This window comes from Octopus bimaculoides, chromosome 7 (genome assembly GCF_046866305.1).
Source record: "Octopus bimaculoides isolate indiv1 chromosome 7, ASM4686630v1, whole genome shotgun sequence".
NCBI classification, from domain to species: domain Eukaryota; kingdom Metazoa; phylum Mollusca; class Cephalopoda; order Octopoda; family Octopodidae; genus Octopus; species Octopus bimaculoides.
In genome coordinates, this window is record NC_142934.1 from 81,036,635 (window position 1) to 81,063,498 (window position 26,864).

Genomic DNA, 26,864 nt, shown 5'->3' on the forward strand with positions numbered 1-26,864 from the left:
CACATATAATACTGAAAATATGAAAATGTCACGTGTATGTGAATTGATGAGACATCACGTGGTCTCTGCTAATTTTTACGCTATCGATCAGTGAAATACCGATGATCAACTGATATATTTATCTATTCACTTGCAACCGTACTTGATATGTCCATGTGTGCCAGACTCGAGAGCAAGGAATGTGTTTAGGAATAGTTCTATTCGAATATCGTCACGCACTGTCTATGATTCAATAATCTGAATAAGCTGCGTCTAACTGGGAGTTAAGTTTTCAAACAATTTGCATACTTATATATATATTTATTACAAACGACCATTGAAGCATCGAGTGACATATTTTTGGAACTTAAGACAATCTTGAACGTATGAAAAAAAGAATTGTTTTCACAGCTATTCTCTTACGTTCGAGATTCTCCTTCCATTTCTAAATATTATATACCTATCTATCTATCTATCTATCTATCTATCTATGATTTTTTTTCTCTCTTTCTCACTCACTTTCTCTCTCTCTCTCTCTCTCTCCCTCTCTCTCTCTACACACACACATGCACACATACATAAAGAGATATATAGAGAGAGATAAAGTGAAAGAGAGAGAGAGAGAGAGAGAGAGAGAGAGAGAGAGAGGCAAACAGACAGACAGACAGAGAGTATGTTTGCATTAAAGATTATTTATTGTAACAAATCACAGCTCTAAATTTAAACTACTTTTCCCACATTACATAAGCGAAGTTCAGCTCAAGCAACGTAGTTCAGTTCAAGCATCGTACGCACACGTTTACTGTAGCGTACACACCTAATCCGTTACTTATTATCTCTAAAATTATAGTTCTTATTTTATTTGGAATTTCTATCCTACAATAAGAGTAACCAGTAACTGAAGGAGACAATATGCATTTTGTTACCCTCAATTTTACATTAATATATATATATATATATATATATATATATATATATATATATATATATATATATTGAGATAGATAGATAGATAGATAGATAGATAGATAGATAGATAGATAGGTAGATATATATATATATATATAGATAGATAGATAGATAGACAGACAGATAGGGCTTTATATATCGGTGTGTTGTTCCTCAAAATTCTGAAGATAATTTGTATTTTGCCATGTTAAAATACGGTATTCCCGTCTGAAACTCTACTCTTAAACATTCTAATCTCTCTCTCCCCTTTCTCTCTCACACTACTCTCTCTCTCTCTCCCTCACTGGTTCTTTCTATTTCTCCCCTCTCTCCCCTTTCTCTCTCACACTACTCTTTCTCTCTCTCTCCCTCACTGGTTCTTTCTATTTCTTCCCTATCTCCCCTTTCTCTCTCACACTACTCTCTCTCTCTCTCTCTCTCCCTCACTGGTTCTTTCTATTTCTCCCCTCTCTCACTCACTCTCTCATACTATTCTCTCTCTCTTTTTCTTTTTCGTTTTCTTTTTTCACTACTTACATAAATACACCGGTTTGGTTTTCCCCTGCCTTAACATACTGTACACTATATTACAACAACAGCAACAGCTCATTTATCCAGTAAAATCAATAAAATATGGATATGATTCATGGATTTCCTACTGCTAAACATATTCCTTTCAGAATGGCATTTTTTTTTTCTAATATTTAAAAATATCCTTCACTAGTAGGTGGTATTTCTGATTTCCATTCTTATTGTTGGTGAGCTATGGTTGAGGATAATGATTTTTTTATTAAGTGAGTATTTGTTGGTGTTTGGAATATTTCAATGCTGCAGGAACGGATAAATTTACGTCAGATTACGTTGCGTTTAGCGTTTATTTTTATACTCATTCTTCGTTATTTATTTATTTATTTCATTTTTATCTCATTTTCTAATGTGAAATGTTTTGCTTTTCTTTGCTTATAAGAAAGATTGGTTCACCATTTTTAAAACAAATTCATTATGTATAATCGAATTAATTAGGTTAGATGGCAAAGAGGCAGAGTGGTTAGATATAAGTCAAATTGCTTTCTGCAACGTATTCCGGCTGTTTCTAATTTGTGTTCAAACACCGCGGAGTTTAACTTTGTTTCTCTGCCTTTTGGGTCGATAAAATGAAGTCGCCAGCTCGGATAGGTGGCGGTTAGTAGATTTAGTCTGATGACTGGTTTAAAAAAACACTTAGGCGCCTTCAGCGAAGTTCACCCTGTTGTGAGCATTGCGCAAGTTTCTCGGAGACCGTGAAGATAGAGAGAGTCGTGGAACTTACCCTTCCCTCTCTAAAGCCATCACCACTTCTAATTATTCGAGCAAAATACTCCAGAGTTCAATGCTTACTTAAAGTACCCCACTTTCATAAAAAATATATTGCGTTCAAGACTGTTCAAGCGGGGAAAACATGTCGAAACACGTCGTTTCTTAAAGACATTTTTTTCTCTTTCAACTCTTTGAGAGGATTTGATCTCAAGCTGTTCACGTTACTACGTTTACTTCTTTTATTCCACATCATCCCATGATCCACTTCCGCCATCGCTTCTCTTCCTTCTTCTTCTTCTTCTTCTTCTTCTTCTTCTTCTTCTTCTTCTTCTTCTTCTTCTTCTCTTTCTTTCTTTCTTTCCTTCTTTCTTTCTTTCTTTCTTTCTTTCTTTCCTTGTTTCTTTATTTCATTCTTTCTTTCTTTCCATCTTTCTCTCTTTCTTTCTTTCTTTCTTTCTTTCTTTCTTTCTTTCTTTCTTTCTTCTTCTTTTTCTTCTTCTTCTACTTCTTTTTCTTCTACTTCTTCTTCGTTTTCGTTTTCTTTTTTTCCTTCTTTCTTTCTTTCTTTCTTTCTTTCTTTCCTTCTTGTTTTCTTTCTTTCCTTCTTTCTTTCTTTCTTTCTTCTTCTTCTTCTTCTTCTTCGTTTTCGTTTTCTTTCTTTCCTTCTTTCTTTCTTTCTTTCTTTCTTTCTTTCTTTCCTTCTTATTTTCTTTCTTTCCTTCTTTCTTTCTTTCCTTCTTTCTTTCTTTCCTTCTTTCTTTCTTTCTTTCTTTCTTCTTCTTCTTCTTCTTCTTCTTCTTCTTCTTCTTCTTCTTCTTCTTCTTCTTCTTCTCCACCACCACCTCCTTCTTCGTAGGCCATCAAAAAGCAGACCACGTCAAGTGTTTTAAGTGTATATGTCGGTGTGTGCCTGCTTATGGTTGTTTCGTCCGTCCGTGCGTGCATACGTGTATGAGTGTGCGTACACTTATGCGTGTATGCATGTGTGCGTGTGCATGTGCGTGTGTGTGTATACGTACGTGTGAGTGTTGTTTACTTTACTAAACGTTTTCTTGTCACCAGATTCTCACCAGTGATGTTGGTGTCTGTCAGGAAGAAAGCATTTCTTAAACAGCAAATTACATTTGCCATAGCTTAGATCCCTTTTTACCATCGCCATCCTTGTTAGCTGATCAAAGAGAATAGCCGTATCACGCCTGCAGACCGGAGATAGACTCACTGTTCAATCACTTGCACTGACCGAGCGGTAATTAGAATAAATACACACATTAGTGACGAAAGAGTAGCCAGTCACCCTTTTTCTTCGTGTTCTTTTTCTTATTACACCATAATCCCTACCATCGTTTTAGCAGTCTTTACAAGATTCACCATTATCCCGCTTCCATCTTAAGATTTTTTCTTTTAGTTTGTTTCAGTTCAAGAAAGAAAGAGATGATAAAAATCACAGACACACACTTTGATACACACACACACACACACACACGCACACACACACACACACACATATATATATATATACATATATATATACACACACACACACACACACACACACACACACACACACACATATATATATATATATATATATATATATATATATATATATGTATATATATGTATATATATATATGTATATGTATGTATGTATGTATACACGACACACATACATTGATGTATACAAATAAACGCACACTTAGAAACTGGTTTATATATCTAAACTTCTATAACAGAAAACGCATGGCTGTATATATGTATCAATGTATGCTTGTACGTAAGTACTCATATACACGCACTCATACGCACGCACATATATATATATACACAATGAAAGAGAGAGCGAGAGAGAGAGAGCGAGAGCATGAGAGAGGGAGAGAGAGAGAGAGACATAGATAGATACATACATACATATTTACAGAAAATATGGAACGCGCACACAAAGATCACAGCTAGGATATAATAAACAAATAAACAAACAAATATATAGGTGTGTGTGTGTGTGTGTGTGTGTGTGTGTGTGTGTGTCTGTGTGTGTTGTTGCTTGGCTATACTTCGATAGAAATAAATGCATAGACACATACACGAGTATATTACGCACACAAACACAAACACATACACAACGCAAACGTACAGTAATAGACACAGAGATGTGCGCGTGTACACCCTCATCCACATTCACATACACTCTCGCGCCCCCACTGACTCTAATTGTGCCACTCTAGTGCATTCAGTCATACATAACACACCGGATTTGTCAAGTTTCTTTATACTTTTGCGAGATCACTTACTTCTTTTCGAGCCTATTAACTGATCACACGCATTGTCTCGTCACTCTTTAACAACTCCGTGTCGTACATGAAATACGTATTTTCTAACTCCACCACCTCCACATCACCACTCGCCGCCAACACTACAATACATATACATACACACTAAAACCATAATAAAATAGCCGATCTCATTCCCCCTTCCTCTCCTAACTGATGGCCACTCAGGCACCTCACTTTCGAGCCTCTGAGTACGATCATCTTGCTTTTCACACTTATCTGACGTTTACCTTTCGTACTTGACCTTTTGCGCTGCAAATTTTCTACCTTCTTCTTGTACAGAAATAAAACCTTTATCGCTGTATTTCTGGAAAGTCATTTTGGCAACAAAATTACACGCCGTGTTTGTATTTCACATCGTAATTACTCGTTAAAATTTCTATGTGCGTTTTTAATTGAAAAATAATTTCTAAAAATATTGTAATATCATACAGTCATATTGTAATATCATATGATTCTGTCCTCAGAATGATTTACATTCTTTTTCATAAGCTTTATGGAAAGTCTTCCTTCTATGAGCAAGTCCTTATAAATAAAATGTTAGGATATACATTTCATCTCTTACTTGTTTCGGTCATTAGATTGCGGCCAGGCTTGGGCACCATGCTGAAGAGCTGTAATATAAACAAATCAATACAATTATTTTTAAAACGAACAATTATCGGTAAAGCTCTAAGATACGGGATCGTAAACAAACTTAATGTAGGTTGGGTACAAACACTAATACGAAACACATGCACATAGATGCATATATATATATATGTGTGTGTGTGTGTGTGTGTGTGTGTAAGTGTGTATGTGTGTGCGTGTGTTTCCACTGACCAGAATTGCTCGCCAGGTTTTGTTGGGCCTGTACTATAATTGAAGGCACTTTGCCATAGGGCCGTGCCGTGGGACTAAGACCGAAACCTCGTAGATATAAAGTGGGCGTCTTAACCACACAGCCATACTTGCGCTTGTCAAGTGAATGTAAACAAACGTTGCAAGCATTTCTCTTCACACCAAACTTGACACGAACAGGGCTGTGCTTCTTATCCTGGGGTTCACAAATAAAGTATTGGAAGATCTTGAGTTTCGTTTCAGGAAATCGACCAAAGACAATCGTGAGAGACACGGGAAAATAATTTCAATATAAGGGGTCCTTTGTAGTTGAAATGTTAGAAACCATTGGTGTAGAAGATCGAACCACCTCGTAGTCGACTTTGCTTTTTATCCGTGCTAAGTTCATGAAACTGAATACCGGTTATGAACTGGGGTCGACACTTCTGATTTTACAGTACCTGCTAAAATTCTGCACTTAAGCTAGAATCTATTGCTGCATCTACTACTACTACCACCACCACTACTACTACTACTACTACTACTACTACTACTACTACTACTACCACTACTACTACTACTACTACTACTACTACTACTACTACTACTACTACTACTACCACCACCACTACCACCATCACGATCACTACCACCACCACCACCACCACTACTACTACTACCACCACCACTACCACCATCACGACCACTGCCACCACCACCACTACTACTACTACTACTACTACTACTACCACTACTACTACTACTACTACTACTAATACTAATACTACTACAACCACCACCACCACCACCACCACCACCACTACTACTACTACTACTACTACTACTACTACTACTACTACTACTACTACTACTACTACAGCTGATGCTGATGCTGCCGTATACCTTTATTAGAAAATATTTTTAATAGTTCATTTGTACGGTTAAAATTCACATAAATTTTTAAAAAAAGAACATAAACAAATAGAAGATATTGCAAAAATACTTAAGTATTTTTGAATTATTGGATTTATCGTGAAATCTGAGATTCTTCATACATACATACACACATAGATCTCTCTCTCTCTCTCTCTCTCTCTCTCTCTCTCTCTCTCTCTCTCTCTCTCTCTCTATATATATATATATATATATATATATATATATATATATATATATAAATACACATGCACTACATTTCCACACACGCACACAAACACACACATATACCTGTTATAAGCTATATGAAAGTAAGCATGTGTGCGTGCATATATATATATATATACACACATTAACACTTATACATGTTCACACACATACATATATATATACATACATACGTACCTACGTACTCGTCTACCTTATGCTCAGTATGTGTGTTTATATATATGTAGATAATGTCAAAAAAAAAAAAAAGCAAAAAAGCAAACACGCTCACTTAGCTTGTGTTGCTTTATCGCGCAATCTTTAAATTATCCCTATTGTCTTCCATTGTCTTATTTCGTCTGAAATATTTCGAATCACGTTAGCTTCTTCTTTACTATCTATCTTCAACATTTCTCTTTTAGAAATCAATTTTTACTTTTTCCACAATTTTGCTTCCTATCGTCTTTTTAAATTGCAGTTCAACGATTTCTTATTACTGTTTTTATTTTTTTGTTGTTAACAAATTTAATTCTTTACTTTTTTTTTTATTAATTTTATTTTTGTGAAATTTCAATTTACTGTAAGTCGAGTAATAGCCACCACCACCACCAGAAACATATGTAATCGTTTTGCTAATCATGTAATAAGCAGGATAGCTTCCTCAGCTATTGTTTAAATGATTGCTCATATTTGAAATGACAGCCACGGGATTACTTAGAGATGCTGCTGTCGAAAACAAAGATGACTGCTTCACTTCATGCAAAATCAAGTCGGCTATTATCAATGTTAGAACACCGCCGCCATCTTTTTCTAGTTTCTTAGCGCCTAGCTCGTTTTATAGCAGCGGTCCTTTTAATGATTAAAACGTGTCGGAAATGAACGCTATTGTCGTGGAAGCGCTTTGATATCGTCTTATGCATAAAGCCGCGCTTAATTGTTGAGTGGGGTCGCTAAAGAAAATTGAACAACAACAAAGGTTAGAGTTTGGCTCAAATATGTTTCACCTCCGTCAAACCTACATCATTAGCTACATCTTATTTCTTATGAGATTAAAGTCAACAATTAAAACTACACCGATATCGAGAGTAAATCGTGTTTTCATCTTCTAGAATATTTTCCTGCATGCATGCTAAATGAACACAAGCAGAAATTTTGAAATATTATAGCGATACCAATGTTTTATATGTTTGTTTATATTACCACTTCTGTTACATGCATTTTAGGTAGACATGCAATTATATGTTTAAACAACATACTATAATTGCAGCAATGCTTTGCTTTTTAATCGCCATTCAGACACAAATCAAATGTCAGATATTTATATTGCCTTGCATGAAATTGTGAGCAAAAGCTTTCACATATAAAAATGAATACTCTTCATCTTCATGCATGCACAAACTATTTACAATAAATATTATCAAACATTATTTACCTAAAAAACGTACTGTACAATAAAATATTATTAATTGGAGCCTATGAAATAAGGTCTACGCGTTGAAGGAAATACAAGTTAAATTTCTTTCTAATAATTGTTTTTAGTATTTTATGCAAAGATAGAAGATATTGGATGATATATTCTTTCGAGGAAGGGTGGTCGTAACTGGAGTGGCTTTGATCGAGAAACTACAAGGTCAAAGTTAGTTGACCTCGGGCAAAAATATAACACTAACGATAATCCTTATTCTTACTAAGGGAAATAATACTTCCCCGAAAAACATTATGAATGGCGTGAGAGAGAGAGAGAGAGAGAGAGAGAGAGAGAGAGAGAAAGAGAAAGAGTGTGCGTTTGTATAAGTATATACATATAAACATGTATATCTATGTGTTTATATATATATATATATATATATATATATATATATATATATATATGCATATATACCTGAGTCGAGAAAGACACACACACACGCACACATGCACACACGCACACACGCATATGTATGCATATATATATATATATATATATATATATATATATATATTATGATTGACCATTATTATGATTGACCGTTGACTGAACACTATTCGATTTTTTTTCTCCGTGTTTTTCTCCTTGTCTCCGTATTCTTTCTGTTGAAGAGCGTAGCTCGAAACGTCAAAGACTTTCCGTATTCCCGAGCGTCATACTAATATATACTTTTGTTATTTACACCACCTGTCCTCGTCTGTTGTTATTATTTGTATATTCTCCCATATATATATATATATATATATATATATATATATATAGAGAGAGAGAGAGAGAGATACACCCGCATACAAACATAAACATCATTCATTTCAAAGAATGTTTTCTTGCATTCTCTCCCGGCAGCTCATGCGGTGACATTGAGTGTTCAGCCAAGGTACCGGGCACTCGTTTAGTTATTCTAAAGCACACGACTAATTTAAACGGACACAGAAGACAGGACTTGAACTCAAGGATGAATACGTCGTAACGCATGCCTCAGCATATTCTGTCACAGACACTGGCAACACCGCCATTTTGATACCTTTAACAAGCATCGGCTCATGTCTTACTTTATAGATGCTTTTATACATATATATTTGTGCATCCTCCTTCGTTTTATACATATAAATAAATGAGGATCTCCCTTCGAAGATGAGGTGTGAGTGTTCAATCTTTTAGTGAATGGCCTGCACAAATGATTTTTTAAAAATTGTATCAAATGTATCTGATATACAATAGTTCACATTCACTATCGAATCGACATTGTGTCTACAGGTGTATTAGTACCCCACACGATAGTTATCGACGTGATCGAAGAGCAAGATGAAAGGACGTATTTTGCTCAAGAACACATTGCACAGCCAGGTCTGGCCATCGAACCTACGATCCACTGATCGTGTGTGCAACACCTCAATCAGTAGGCCATGTGTCTTCACACACACTCATACATGCATATATCTACACACACACACATATGTATATGCACACATATATGCATTCGAGCACATATAGACACACACGCATAGGTTAATAATATTCGTACAGATATCTTCTTGCTGATCAATCATTAAAGGTTCTGTTCAGATAACATAGCAATGTTGTAATGAAAATGGTGCTAAAAATACAGAATTTTAATGGTCTATCATGTAAAAATATTTTGGAATTTGGTATTTGAAAACCATTGGAAAAAGAACCTAACAACAATAAAAACGAAACAAAATACAAAATAAAAAATTATCGAAACAAAAAAAAAATAAGGTCTGTATAATATTCTCAATTGTATTAATATATGTTCGGCGAATAACGTCTGCTTAAGTAGTTCGCTTTTGACCCTGGCTCACGAGTGCTCTGCATTTTCCAGTTTTTCCTTGTTATTCCATGCGAATGCCTGATTGAGCTTTGCAAATCATCGCCTTCCTCTGCCAACTCTACCATCCTTTCACACTATTCCTGGTTTATGACACTTAATTGCATGAGCGTTGTTTCTGTAGTAATGGCTGCCTGTTGTCACTGCAAATGGCGACCAGTCATTGTCTCTGAGTGGATTATTTTAATGGTTGTTCAGTGGAGCGATGCTACTCCACTCTGGCGAGTTGTCACTCAACGCGAAAATCTCACTATAATGCTAGGTAATCAACCATTGAAAATTATTGATGCATGCAGTACTTACCTGGACAGAGTGCAGAAAATGTCACCTGCCGCTCTTACACGAGCCAGCCAATGATTCGGCAATACAACGAAGCGACGAGAAGGGAAATTGAAGACGTGGAAATCAAAAAGTACAACTTAGAGATTAGAGTATAGATTGTTAGAACAATCTGTCAAGAAAATAGTGTGAATGGATCTGATATGTCAACAAGCTGTGAGACTAGCTATTCTTGAACGTAAAGAACGTTGTGTACATGGCTAAGTGTGGTTGATGTGTGTTAGTTATTTGCTCCGACGGCATATTGTTTGCATTTAATAACGCATGCAAATTGCTCCGCAGAAGAAAATCTTAATCCGATGCAGTAAATAAGCTAATAATACAATTGAAACAGATAAGTTCATGACACTATGCAATTATATCTGCATAATATATATGTATATATATATATATATATATATATATATATATATATATATATATATATATATATATATATATATATATATATATATATATATATATATATATATATATATATATATATGTATGTATATATATATATATATATATATATATATATATATATATATATATATATATATATATATATATATATATATATATATATGACAATAGTGTGTATTATATAGAAGACAGTCAACAATATGAGATTTAGATTTAAATGATGATGATGATGATGACGATGATGATGATGATGATAATACTACTAATAATAAATATTTTAAATTTTGGTACAAAGCCAGCAATTTTAGTGGCAGTGGATTCGTCGATTACATTGACCTTAGTACTAAGCTAGTACTTTATTTTAGCGACACCGAAAGGTCGACCTTGGAAATAATAATAATAATAATAATAATAATAATAATAATAATAATAATAATAATAATAATAATAGTGTTTTAAAGTAAATTTTGAAAGTGAAGCTATCAACACTGCAAAGTATCAAATAATTGCGGCTGCCTTGATTTTCTGTTTCATTATCAACATATATTTATGAGCAGCTTATTAATCAGAAGAATTATGCTTCAATAAAATAAATACCGTTTATATGGCATTACATAATTTGTCACCATCAACAATATTTCTTATGAAATAGTCAACGATGTTATATACAGATCTACATGCTAGCTTCCATTTTAATCAGAGTTCGCAAATATATCATTCTGAAAATAAATCTGTAATCAGGAATAGTCAAATGTGATATTTATATGCACATTCATTGACTGTCTTGTCCAAAGATCCAGAGATCAATTATTGTGATATAAGAACCCACATGCTATTTGTTGCATCATATATGTCTATATGTTAGACGTTACGTGTATGTTTTCAGTAAACTTGGCCCTTTTCTTTAGATACGTGTTTTATGCGTTTAAATTAAAACACTTCCTGTTGCATAATAAAATACTTTTCCTGTGAAGGAAGCCGCCTTTGTTCAACGGAATATTTATGAGGAAAATACAAATCACCTTCTTGATAGCGTATAAAACCGAAACAGTATATTCTTTATCTAAATGCGTTTCGTGTCTGCTGTGAAGATTTATTTGATTTACTCGTTCAAACAGATTTTCTATGTAACTTATTCAAGTTCCAGTCGTTACTATTAGTTTCTTTTTACTTTTATATATTCATGAAACATCATTACATCTAACAGCTATCTTCTAAGGTTAATTCCAATACATTTTCCAAATTGTATTCAGTGATAAATAGCTGCTTACATTTTCCTGAATTAACCGGAGAAATTAGTTTTGAAACGTAAAAGAGAATTCCCAAATATATTGGTTACTAAGGTCACTCAGACGTCAGTTCTAGTCTTGCAACAAACAATTTATGTTCCTCTAAATAATAAAGAAAAAGTTTTACTTTTCCTTTGAGTATTTTCTTCATTTTCAAAAGTCACTTTCTCTAACCTTGGCGTATAAAAGCTGTAATTCATGCGGTCGGTGTTATAAATTACTGAAGATTTAACTGCTGGCTGTAACTAATCCTCGTGTAATGCTACCGTAGGTGGGCCTTTTAACGAGAGCTTTTGTCATAAAACACATCATTTATGCATTACTACGCGACGGGAATAAACCAATAATAACAAAAGACACAAGAACGAAACGTAAAGAAAGAAAGAATTACATAAGCCATTGAAATTAGTGATTAAAAAACACTTCCATTTAATTGTCATGCTAAATTATCAAGGAACAATAATCAAATCGATATGCTTATATTTTCAATCTGAATTGTTCTTTTTGTGATTATGTTACTGGTCGTCAGTTAGCGGAAGGAATATTATTGGAGATTTATACTTCATAGAGAGAGGATATAATATGCACACACAAACAGGCAAATATGCACACACAGACACACACACGGACAGACAGCCAGACAGACACACACACACACACACACACACACACGCACACACACACACACACACACACACACACACACAGATAGACGGACAGGCAGACACACACACACATACACATATACACACACATGTATGTGTACTATAAATGGATAGATGGATAAGAAGATAGGTAAGTAGACAGGTGAATCTAGAAAAATATCAATAAATATGCAGATAGAGATATTTCTTAATAAATATAAAAAATAAATAGCTGAACTAAAATGAAACATTATCTGTCAAAGTAGTTTTGACAAAAATGAAGGATTTCAAACGAATTTTTTTAACTTTCTTGTTTGTGAGTTATGATTTAACACAATGTTTTCAAATGAGTTACACCATGGAATTTCCACGGGTCCCGGTATTTAAGAATTAATTTCATAAAATTAATTTACATGCTGAGGAATATATCTAATATTCATTTGAAGCTAAGATCATCCTTAACTGCAAACAGATATTTTTCAATCACTTTCGATTTCACCGACATGTCTAACAAGGCACGCCATCTCTCCCGCTCTTTCGCTCCTTCTCTCCATATATATATATTTATATGTCTGCCTGTCGCTTTCTCTATCTCTCTTTCTTTCTGTCTTTCTTTCTCTCTCTCTCTCTCTCTCTCTCTCTCTCTCTCTCTATATATATATATATATATATATATATGTACATATATCATATGTGAGTGTGTGTGTGTTTGTTTTTTGTGTCTCATCCAGATGTAGAATCTGTGTTGTCAAATTTAGCTGTTTGGAAATATCTGCGCTGTGTCTATTCGAATTGTTACTACTTCACGTATAAGCTTGCAGACTGTTGTATCTCTATTCAGTTTATGACCTGACAGATATAAAGGATATCCTGCTTCGTATGAATGATATTTTCTAGACAGCATGAATATCAGTATTTATCAGATTCATAAAAGATGTAATAGAGATTCAGTTTTATATTGCCGTTGTTGCTTAGAGTAGTGTAACCTTGACTAAGCAGGAATATGCGAGTAAAAATGTTTCAGATTCGATTATCCCGGCAATTTCTTCGCTATTTCTGGCCATGTAACGTAGTAGTGATTGTTCAGATTTAGTTATGAGTACATACATTCATATATATATATATATATATATATATATATATATATATATATATATATATATATATATATATATATATATATATATATATATATACCTATCTATGTGTATGTAGGTGTACATGTGTGTGTATATGTGTGTACATTGATGAATAGATGTGATATTTGTTTTTCTTACAAATACGATTCGAAGTGTTCTGACCTATAAAGAAACATTTGATTTGTTTCCATGGAAATTCAAAAGACAAATATACCCCCCCCCCCCCTCACATTTTGAATAACACTCAAGCATATTTAAGATATCCTCTGGAAATATTTTTGTAATAGCTTAGAAAAGAGACCTATTTTATGAACAAGATCTGGAAAAGCTATTCTTATATCAGAGAACTAGCTATAATGCTGCCAATAGAGTAAAGATATCTTAGTAAAGATATCCACTACCTACCGGTCAGTTGAATGTATTAAGTCAGGTGGTAGATTAAAATCCTTATCTAGTTGCTACTTCTGAGACGTCACTGGTGTGGGGCACTACAAATTCAGTCCGCTTTTGAGAAATATTAGGAACAGCTATATAAACAAATCTTCGCAATTATGAGACCGATACACGCTTACAATCAGCAAACCAGAGAAGGAATATTTGTTTGGTTCGATATTATAAGTTGGTACATTTGCCAGTCAAATTTCTCTCCAATAAAATCTTATTTTTTAAAGAAGGGTATTAAAATATGTAGACATTCAGCTTGCTAAACAAGAAATGACTTGATACCTACTAAATTAACTCCGATCATAGCTTTGCTAAATACAAACTCATCTCAGGCTAAACAACAATCAGAATAACAGCTATGTTAACAACACCGTTCTTTTCTGCGGAATGCTTACAAAAGCTATCTAAACATAGACGACTTATTCCTAGTACGTGTATTTAGTTTCCTTTCCAGACAGTTTTTATTAACCGACGTACATGACATCAGCACATTATATATGAAGCAATAACATTACTGCAAACATTGTACATTAAATATATAGTGACAATGAAAATGTAATTCGAATGAAGTATACACGCCAAATATAACAATTATTTGTACTCATAAGCTGAACACAGGTGTAATATCACGTTGTATGTACAAGTTTAGTTATGTCATTGCTATAGTTTATAATTCCCTTCCAAAACAATGGCATTTCTTTATTGCGTCCTACTGAAAATAACTTTACTCCTCATGAAAATAATTATAAATTTATTCATCAAATGAAACTTTGATAAGAAAGGACATCTGTATATTACGGGTATCAACGGCAAATATAATGTTTCTGGAAATTCTTAAACTACACAGCATGAGCATAAAAAAACCACTACCATTGGCTATCATGTTCACTGTAAATGAACGGATTTCTAAGACTTTGCAAGTAAAAAAATATTATACATTCTAAGCATCAATTTCAGATTGGAAAGAGCGACTTCATACATGAGACCCGATTTGCGTTTGCTGGTAACGCAAAGACAGCGAAAACAAATTGGAAAAAATGAAAATGGTAGACAAAAATGGTAGTTGGCAAAAAAAAAATCAATTCATATCAGTATTTCGCAATATAATCGATAACTCTAATCCCTGTAGTCCCCAGATAGGTTGTATACCAAAACCCATGAGATATATAGATAGAAGCTTACTATATTTTGTTGTAGAGGTAAATGAGTTGCATAGATATGCTAACCGTCCGCATTAGAGAAAACTGTTAAATAAATCTTGAAATACATAATGTTGAGAGTAACAAAAAGAAAATCATTGTTACTTCAGTGATTAGTCCATGTAGATGGTATCCCTAGGAATTTTCCCGTCTTTGATTGTAGTGCTGAGACCCCCTTCGGTCATGACTGACCATGGGATTGCATCTAGAAAGTTACCCTCCCAGGCACAAGTTTGGGTAAGATTGTTTATGGAAGATCAGCAGTCGCCCATGCATACCGGTCTCCCCTCTCCACACCAGTAATGTTATCCAAGGGAAAGGCAAAGGCCAATACATCTTGGCACCTGTGACGTCGCAACTCATTTCTACAGCTGAGTGAACTGGAGCAACGTGAAATAAAGTGTCTTGCTCAAGAACACAACGCGCAGCCCGGTCCGGGATTCGAACTCACAACCTCGCGATCGTAAGCTCGACGCTCTAACCACTGAGCCATGCGCCTTCACTTGATTGTAGTAATGCAATGTTTAAAAACGTTGCAAGTTAGTTTTCTCCTGTATCCATAACAGACTTAATCAAATCTCGCACACTTGGGAAACAAAGATATATTTGCTTTCATTTTTAAATAACAACCACTAAGTTATAAATTACTGGATAAAAAGGAAGATATCTATGTACGTATGTATGTATGTATGTATGTATGTATGTATGTATGTATGTATGTAAGTATGTATGTATGTTTGTATGTATGTACGCTTTTGTATTTATGTATATGAATAACTGTATGAACGTATATGTCTACGAAATCAACCATACATTTTAATATAAAATTTAACCTTTTATTTGTATAAAACCACTGCAATACCTCACTCAAACACCCTCTCTTTGAACTAGAATTTTGTCCCTAAAAAGGGTGTGTTAAATACTTCGTAAGTGTGAAAAAACTGGAGAAATGAATATATCAATGTTTGAAAAACACTGAAAGATTACAAATTAATAGTATAACAAAATGAACAGAAAAATAAGAAGCACCTAAGACAATCTGACAATGCATTCAGTGGGATAACAGCACCGAACTGGTGTGGAATTCGAGTACATAAACATCGAGAAACGGGATTGACATGCGAAGCCGTCGAGAAAGTGATATCGCAATCGTTGGGTGTAGGAAACGTCTGTCAGATATTTGCAGACGATATTGGGTTGCTTAACTCATCAAAGGATGATGTCTAAGATGCACTGAATGGGTTCGCCGTAGAACGCTTCAAGGCAGAGATGAAAATAAGCGTCGCGAAGACTTAGACATTTTTCATTTGAAGAAAGTCTTTCCAGTGCACTGTACATGTTAATCGAACATCACAGAGGCGAACAGAGATGGTAAAGTATCTGAGAGTAGTAATCACGCGTGATGGAGTGAAAGAGATTAGATTGAATGCTACAACTTCAGATTTGGCACAGAAATGCTCCAGCTTTAGCAATCAATCGTTAGAAAGAGACGTTGGCAGAAAGAAACCTAACTTGTTATCTTCAGTCTGATTTTCATGTCTACCCTCAACTATGTCTACCCTCAACTATGTCTAGCCTCAACTATGTTCTTGAATGTCGTGTAATGACCGACATGGTACAACTGCAAATAAAAGCGACTGAAATGGAGTTAGTCTGAAGAATCTTTCAAGTGACGTTACTCGACAGCGTATATAGCTCAGAGATCAAGGTCGTGACGCAACTTTTAGGTATCGAGAGCCCACAGTTGCAATACTATCGACATGTGATTATAATGTTGCAGAAATGGATCATAAGATGGTTTCATTAAGCCAAACCAATCACCACGACACTTGGGGTAGATCAGGAATGAAAGGATGGCTATGTATCTATATTAGTGTCGTTTCACAGCAACGACGTATAATATATGAAACATACGAATAGTATTCTAGCACTCCACATCTTACTTGAATGTTGACTCATGTAATTAATATTTATATGTTCAATAATCTTGAGAAACATTACTTTCGAACGAATAGCAATGTCGCTAAAGTCTTAGAAATACATGTAGATTTAAGTAATTAAGTATAATTAGTGAATTTATACCAATGTAAACATTGACATTGGATTGTAATTTGTTAATTAATTACTATTAATGGTAGAAGTACTTGTGATGAAGTTAACTTCACAAAGTTTTTAATGTATATTTGTGTGTGCGTTTGTATGTATTTATGCCTATGTACTCATAAACATACGCATACAAGTATCTCGTCTAAACACAGATAACGAGCCAGTGCTGCACACGATTATATGAAATAAAAATAAAAGAAATATATATTATGTCACGTCCACTCTTAATTAACACCAGCCATTCATAAAGAGACATTTTAGGTATGTATATTAGCAGACACCATCTGCATTATTGTTCCAACGTTAGACAAAGCTGACATGTTGTAGACATTAGGTAATTTCTCAAAAGAAAAACAAAACCCTTATAAGCAGAAACATTCTAGTTATGTTGTTTGGCTTATATTTTTGTGTACATGTTCATAGAAATAAGACAAAATGAAAATGTAAACATGTGAGCATTACAATGGCAATTTTATTCAACAATCATCTATTATTTACAAATATATCAGTAAGTATATATTTGTATATATTCACACATCCATAGATATATGTATATATATATACACATGTACGCATAGATGTGCGTATGGATATATGTTGAATGATATCTGAATTCTTAAAAGATGCACCATTTATGATTCATAATTGTGTCGGCAAAACATAACTGAGAGATTTGTGGTGCGGGGTACTTGAGAGATTATGTAGTTAGTCTGTGGAATTATAGATATCAAACAGAATACATTTGTTAGATTTCCCATGAAACTATCAATTGCCGAATCCGCCTTCATAAGCCACTATTAGCAATCAACCTGATGAAAGAGATACCAAATCCTACCTAAGATGGCAAGATATGTAGAATAATGTAGTCTTAGATATTGTGGTGATTGGCCCTCTGGTCACTTCGACACACCTCCACATTCAACGACTGCCTGAGTGCGGGATCAAACCTGCAGAGTTCTAGGGACATCCTCTATCCGTCATTGTTACCTCGTTTTCTATCATTACTGGACATATGAAAAGAGTCTGATGGTGTTACTGTTGTCTTAATTTTCTGGAGAACTACACAATGGATGTTATGATAATGGGCATTCTCAAGCCTTTCAGATTTGATTTGGTCTGGTGCAACAAATGCCACGAAGTCAGTAGTTTATCAGGTTGCAGGATTTGAGTGGAGTTACTTTCTCTTAAATGAGTATGCTAAGAGTTGAAGGGGTTCATTTGCCCTAAGTTTCCTCTTTATAAACAAAGTAAAGTAGTCACTGCCAGAATACTCTTTGATTGTAAGTTTGCTTGATCAGGGAAGACCTTGGACTAAAATATAAATACAAGATATACATGCATACGTACATACATACATACATACATACATACATATATATATATATATATATATATATATATATATATATATATATATATATATATATATATATATATATATATATATATGTATATATATATGTATGTATGTATATATATATATATATATATATATATATATATATATATATATATATAATGCTCTTAGCTTAGTTTTTCCTTGTGGCTGGCCAGATTGGAGCAATATTGAGAATAACCAACCGAAATTGCAAAGATAATATGGATCTCAACTGAAGAGAGAAAACTCCTAATGACATGTCTGTGTTTACTTTGTATCGTCTATCTGTATGTTTTGTCCCTTTCTTGTATCACCTAACTGTCTGGATGTCTTGCGTTCTTGTCCAATTCTGTATTATTTATATATATATATAAATATATACATACATATATATATATATATATATATATATATATATATGTGTGTGTGTGTGTGTGTGTGTGTGTGTGTGTGTGTGTGTATTCATATATATGTATGCATATACGTATGTACGTATATGGGTACATATGTATACCGAGCTACTGAGCGATTTCTATATGGGGAACTCTTATTCATGGAGAAAGATATGTTTCTGTAATTTTAATTGACTCGTCATCGCAGTCAACGTAGTAAAAAAAAAAAAATTATATATGTGCGTGTATCTGTTTGTGTTTGTATGCGTATGTGTATGTGCACGTGTGAGTGTTTTGTGTAGCTTAAGTATTTTTATATTTTTGTTGCATATTTATATTATCAATTTTCGACACTTTATGTTCTTCAACTCCGAACGATACGCTTAACAAAGGACAAAAATACATAGCCGCCACTTACATATTTGTCACTCACTCGTTCATTATAATTGCTTCTTCACTTTTAATATAGCAGTTATCGACAGAGTAACGCGACTCCTTTACTGTACATATATATGTGTAGTGTATGTAGTCCTTTCTGCACAGCTCACTACATTATCCGACACATCACAGAACAGCACACTTCACAAGCATTACCTGACACCACATCACACATTCACCAGACAACAAAGGCGACGCATAATATGCTGAGAAGAGTATTATTATTAACCATAAAGTTTATTATAATTATTATCATTATTATTATTATTAAAGCCTCGGCGAGTGGGCAGAACCGTTAGCAAACAGCTTAGCGGCATTTCGCCCGCTTTTACGGTCTGAGTTCAAATTGCGCTGAGGTCAAATTTGCTCTTCATCCTTTTGGGGTCGAAAAATAAACACCAGTTGAGCTCTGGAGCCGATGTAATCAACATCAAAACTCCCCCAGAAATTGCTGACCTTGTGCCAAATTATTATTATTATTATTATTATTATTATTATTATTATTATTATTATTGAGTGAGGGGAGCAATGCATGCCATCAAAGTGACACTGGGGTACAAATACACGAAGCTCAGTATACTCATCAATGACTACCTCTCTGATAAGGGTATAGCCGGCACATGCATCACAACCATAAATATGGGAAATGATGAGTTCATCTCAAAATAAACAGCGCAGGTCCTTGCAGGTGAAGCCCAGTTAGAATTTTCCTCCAGTCGAGTAGCACATTCCGCTGAAAATATCCTTGAATAAAGTTCATGTTAAGGATGATGGACAAAACATCCATGTCTCCAGTGATGAATTGTTCAGACCTCAAAGAATTCCTCTCATCACATGGCTATAATGCTCCCCCAATACGCCTACTCGTGATCAGAGATGCATATGTCACTAGCTCAGCTGATTAAGGTCAAACAACTGATAAATATTGAGCAGAATATTTGCTGTAGTTCATCTTTTATACCAAAACAAGACATGTACAGGATAACAGTACCAATCAGTTAAGATCAGAAGCCATGAGAGCTCATGCCTTGTACTGTATCAGGGCATTTATTATTATTATTAATAATAATAATAATAATAATAATAATAATAAACAGAAACAATTCCTATCATAGTAGGTGCCTTAGGTATAATAAAAAAATATTCAGACAAATACATAACAAAAACACCAGGACTTACAAATATATATAACATACAGAAAATTGCACTACTGGGTACTGCACACATTCTACGCAAAACACTTTCAATACAGTAAACATAAGAGCACCACAGCAATCCACAGCACATACCCAAGGCGCACAGAGCTGCGCTCGGTAGTGAAGTGAAAGCACATTATAAAAATAAAGCTACTGAACAATGATAATAATAATAATAATGATAATAATAATAATAATAATAATAATAATAATAATAATAATAATAATAATAATAATAATAACAATAATAATAATAATATGATAGCAATAATAATATTTAGTCGGCAAGGTATCAGAATTGTTACTGCGCGTGATATAATGATCATCATTTCGTATGTCTGCACGCTTTGAGCAGAAATACTGCCGATGTCGCGTTTGCCTTAGCTCAGCTGAATGAAATTCGACTTTACATTTAACAACGGGAGCAACATATAAAAACGACACAATACAAATTCATACTTCATCACGCTCTCTCATTGCGAATTTTTTCAATGCAATGTAACAAACGATAATTTAAATATCAAGTGTTAAGTATTTATAATGTCATTATATGTATATATATATATATATATGGGAGAATATACAAATAATAACAACAGACGAGGACAGGTGGTGTAAATAACAAAAGTATATATTAGTATGACGCTCGGGAATACGGAAAGTCTTTGACGTTTCGAGCTACGCTCTTCAACAGAAAGAATACGGAGACAAGGAGAAAAACACGGAGAAAAAAAATTGAATAGTGTTCAGTCAACGGTCAATCATATATATATATATATATATATATATATATATATATATATATATATATATATATATATATATATGTATGTGTGTGTGTGTGTGTGTGTGTGTGTGTGTGTGTGTGTGTGTGTATATATATGCATATGTGTCTGTACATGTATGTATGTATACGTACCTATAATATTCTCGCCATGTCATTTATTATTGACATTTTCGATGGCACATTAATTAAGGAAAATGAATCGTCTGTATTTTGTCTTTCTCTTTTTTGTAAATTAATTTCTTCTCGTTCTGATCAAATATACAAGTCAATTCACAGTGTTTAGAACACTTCTTGCTTAAAATTATGCTAAATTATCAAAATTCAATGTATTGCACGTTGCTGTGATGTCGAAATAGTGACAAAATAGAAAAAATGCATTTAACATAGATTTCCCGAACTAACAAGTGCATGTATACGCATTATATATAAATATATCAATCATAAAATGAATGGTGTACACCTGGTAGCTTACTGGTAAAGCACGGTTACTTTTGCAGTGATCGTTAGGTATATGCCAAATGAATGACGGAAGATAGGATATGCGAGAATTTATTAGTAATCACGACAATTGTTTCGACACATCTAGTGATTAATAGTAAATGCTCGTATATTCCATCTACCGTCTCTCATTTGCCATATATATATATATATATAATTATATATATATATATATATATATATATATATATATATATATATATACATGCTTATATTTACTTATACCCGTACGCATGCATGTATTTATATATATATATATATATATATATACACATATTTATGTATGTGTATAGACACACACACATACACATACATGCATATATAAAAACATGCATCTACACAGCAGCGTATATGGGTGTATGTGTGTGTCTCTGTCTGTACATACATTTATAAGCATGTACATGCAGAATCATACTTCCATCCACGTTCACTCACACACACACACATATAGATACAGACATTCACACACACACACACACAATCACAAAGCGCACACACACGTACACATACACACACACTCAATCACAAAGCGCACACACCACAGAAAGTGGCAGAAAACCTTATATTTCAGTTGAATGAAACACACCGTACACATAAAAATGGGTTAATGAAATTCCGAGACGTTGAGAATGTTTGATCAAATGATTTTTATTGCAGTTTAACTTCCTTTTTGTTTAAGTTGTAATTCAATTCTTCTTGCAAATGATCAACTTCTTATCAAGTATTTTTGTTTGTTTTCAGGAGAAGCAATAAGATTGGCTCGGGATTTCGGTTATTTGTGTGAGACAGAATTTCCGGCGAGGCAATGTGCAGAATACACATGCAGGCAGTATACAGATCCAACTGAGCAGCACACACGTAAAAACATGATCCTAGCGACTAAGTGAGTTCGCTTTATATTTTTGTGTCTATATATGTGTGTATGTGTGTGTGTGTGTGTGTGTGTGTGTGTCATTGTGAGTTCTTCATGAACTGTGTATATGCATGTAGGCAGGTATTTAGATACGTGCGTACGAGCTTCTGTATATATTAAAAGTGTATATTAATACTTGCATACACACACAAACATATATATATATATATATATATATATATATATATATATATATATATATATATATATATATATATATATATATATGTGTCTATAAATATACATATATATGTGTGTGTCTATAAATATGTGTATATATATATATATATATATATATATATATATATATATATATATATATATGATCAAATATTCTATCTTGATCCGCCCGTGAATTTGAGAATATCTTGGATTATATTATCCTTTTATAAGGCTTTTTGATTAGATTTGCATGAGATTCGGTAAACTATGTATATATGTTGGAGTGAATATGTAAAGAATTCATTGAAACTGTCGTAGAAATTGAATATATTGCTGTCTACTTGAATCTTGCTGCTCTTTACGGCAAAGTACATCAACGTTAAGAAACACTAACAACAGATAGTGGTGTGTCACTGCTTGCTTTAGTAATTAAATCTAAAGCTTTATAAACTCAAGCTTTACAGTTATAATAGATTTCTGAATCATAATTTTCAATGTACGAATGTAAGTGGTGGGAGAAAGTATGGAAAACGTTTATAAAACAGGGTGTGTTATGTACATTCCTCATCATGTGGTGATTAGATAATTACAATTAATTTGAGAACGAAAATGTTTGCAAATAAATATGGTGATACTGAACTACTTGGTTTAAGTCAACCACGTGGAATAATCTGTCATATAATAGGTGACATATTCAGCGGATTAACATATACATAGTGTGAGACAAAATAGAGGCTTTACTTAAGCACTGAATGCAAACAAGAGAAGAAAATGGCCTGTAGTGAACAATAAGTAAATAATAATAATAATAATAATAATAATAATAATAAATTCATGTCTGATTTTGTTTTATCATCATTTTCATTGTTATTATTATTATTACTATTATTATTATTATTATTATTATTATTTTTATCATCTTTATTATTATTATTATTATTAAAAATAAAACTACTGAACAATAATAATAATAATAATAATAAAGATGATAAAAATAATAATAATAATAATAATAATAATAATAATAATAATAATAATAATAACAATGAAAATGATGAAAAAACAAAATCAGACATGAATTTAGGGAGACTTCTTGATTAATAACGATGAGAATTTTTGGGGCGATTCTATTTGCTTATTTAACAATGACATTTGAAATACTTTGAAGGCAGATAAATAAACAGACAAGAAATTAAGTATTTGCTATATTAAATTGGATTATACATATACATATGCACATGCATATATACCTACATATATATATATATATATATATATATATATATATATATATATATATATATATATATATATATATATATATATGTATATATGCGCATATATATATATATATATATATATATATATATATGCGTGCTATATAATTCTTAATTCTCTCTATCAACAAATATTAGGGGCAGACATGGATTAATATCTTGAAATATTAACTAATTACGAAATCAAATAATCTAAACCCAGTGATCTCAGCTTGTACTTCACTCATAGAAAACAGATTTATACCCACACATATTCACCAACACAGACAGATGCGTACCCGTTTAAAGAGTCTGAAATACGCAGTCTAACAGACACAAAAATACAACTTATAATCTGACACATTCACATGGGCATCTGTGTACACATAAACGTACGTGCTGTCACACACACACACACACTTACACACACACTCACACACACAGAATGCAATGACAAACCGCTTGCCGTGCTTATCACGTGTGAAGCGCATTTTGTAATTTCCCTGGAGGAAAATTATGAAAAGAATGTCTTAAATATATCGATTTTTACGCTATTCTGAATAAATTGAAAAACTTCTACATGTTTGTATCAACATATGTACATATGCATGCATATGCATACATACATAAATACACACATATATATATGTATACATATATGTATATATATATATATATATATATATATATATATATATATATATATATATATATATATGTGTGTGTGTGTGTGTGTATATACATACATACATACATACATACATACATACATACATATATATATATATATATATATATATATATATATATATATATGTACGTATGTATGTACATAGGAATACTACTGTATGCACAAAAATACTTAAACACATACCTTTCTTGAGAACAGTGAAAAAAAATGTAAATAAACAAAGGAAGACAGAAACCATTCCCAAAAGAGCAGAAAATTTCACTTTAATGTAGCATGATGCACGTTAAATAATGTTTATTGTTAGTTTGTTTTGAAAACACTTTTCATACGACCTCGCTTTAACGTTTTACTAATATTGTCTATCATATGAGCCAATTTATAGCAATATGCCGTTCGTTTCTTTTACTTAGCATTATTGTAATTTTGTCGACTATTGTATTTTCTTCTTCCATTTACACATATACTTTACATATACTTATGTTTCTTTATTTTTATTTCCTTTACAGACAATTACTTAAAGAATTAGTGGATTTATTAAACCAAGACAGATCCCCGTTAGGAAATGCGCGTCCTCAGTTAATTTTGGAACAAGGAATTCAGCGGCACTTGACACATTTCAGCTTGATCACTCACGGTTTTGGTAGCCCGGCTGTAGCTGCAGCTCTTACAGCTGTCCAGAACTACCTGAATGAAATGTTAAAATATCTAGACAAAAACTACCCCTCGCAAAATTCCCAGGTCTCATCTGCTAACCAACTGGATTCAACTGGCAAAGCAAAATCTGAAAAAGATGAAAATCGGAGAGAATGAGATTTATTTTGAATGTTTTTTTTATATACATACATGTATACATTTCTATACATATACATATTTGCATGCCGGTGTTTTGATATGCATGCATTTATACACATATTTCTACATGAAAATATGTGAATATATATATACACATACATATAACTTTCATATATATATATTATATACATCCATATAAATGTATCATATATGTATATACTTGTTTAAATGTGTGTATATGTATATATATATAATTATATTTATATACTTAGATTTGTGTGCATGTATGTATATATATAATATATATATATATATATATATATATATATATATATATATATATATATATATATATATATATATATATATATATATATATATACACATGTATACATATGCATATATTTATGTAGGCAAATGAAAAACTGTCAAAACACACATATTTTTATACCTGCACATTCGGCTGTGCATGTGTATATTTATATGTGAGTGTATGCATGTATTTATGTATGTATGTACTTATGTATATATGCACACCAGAGTTCTAAAAACTCAAAGGGAACATCAAATGGTTAAATCAGAAATCATATCTCATAGGAAAGAAAGGATGAAGAAGGCAGAAAAAGCGGTGACAAATATGGAAAAAAAAAGGAAAACAATTTGACAATCAAAACCACGAAACAATACACAATACTTTCATACAAAGTGAGGAATTTTTTAATTATTTTTTGTTAAAACAAAACAGTGTCCAGTTTAAGGATAGCATTTTCATTCATTTCTACAAACAGGAAATGATTCACTCTTTAAGCTGATTGCCAAATCGGAAGGTGTCACTAATAAATAATAGAAATTGGACAGTTTAACGCATGCGTGTGTAGTCTCGCCACCACGGGTCACTACTCATCCATAAGGAAAGAGAAAAAAACTGTTCGTCCTGGGTAAACTGAATTTGTTGGGACTTGTTCCA

General features: G+C 32.9%; 1 protein-coding gene across 12 annotated transcripts in view; it reads left to right on the plus strand.

The window, feature by feature from the left end:
- Positions 1–26,173, plus strand: part of LOC106881857 (transcription factor AP-2-epsilon) — a 447,939-nt gene extending 421,766 nt beyond the window's left edge. For 5 of the 12 annotated variants that reach the window (XM_089355568.1, XM_089355566.1, XM_089355567.1 and 2 more), the window contains 2 exons: positions 22,825–22,966; positions 25,612–26,171. In XM_089355568.1, coding sequence (XP_089211694.1) covers positions 22,825–22,966; positions 25,612–25,915 — 446 coding nt within the window. In that variant the 3' untranslated portion in view covers positions 25,916–26,171. Of the gene's footprint in view, positions 1–22,824; positions 22,967–25,611 lie in introns of all 12 variants that reach the window. The other 7 variants (XM_089355563.1, XM_089355558.1, XM_089355565.1 and 4 more) reach the window with 3 other exon arrangements.
- The last annotated feature ends 691 nt before the right edge of the window (positions 26,174–26,864 follow it).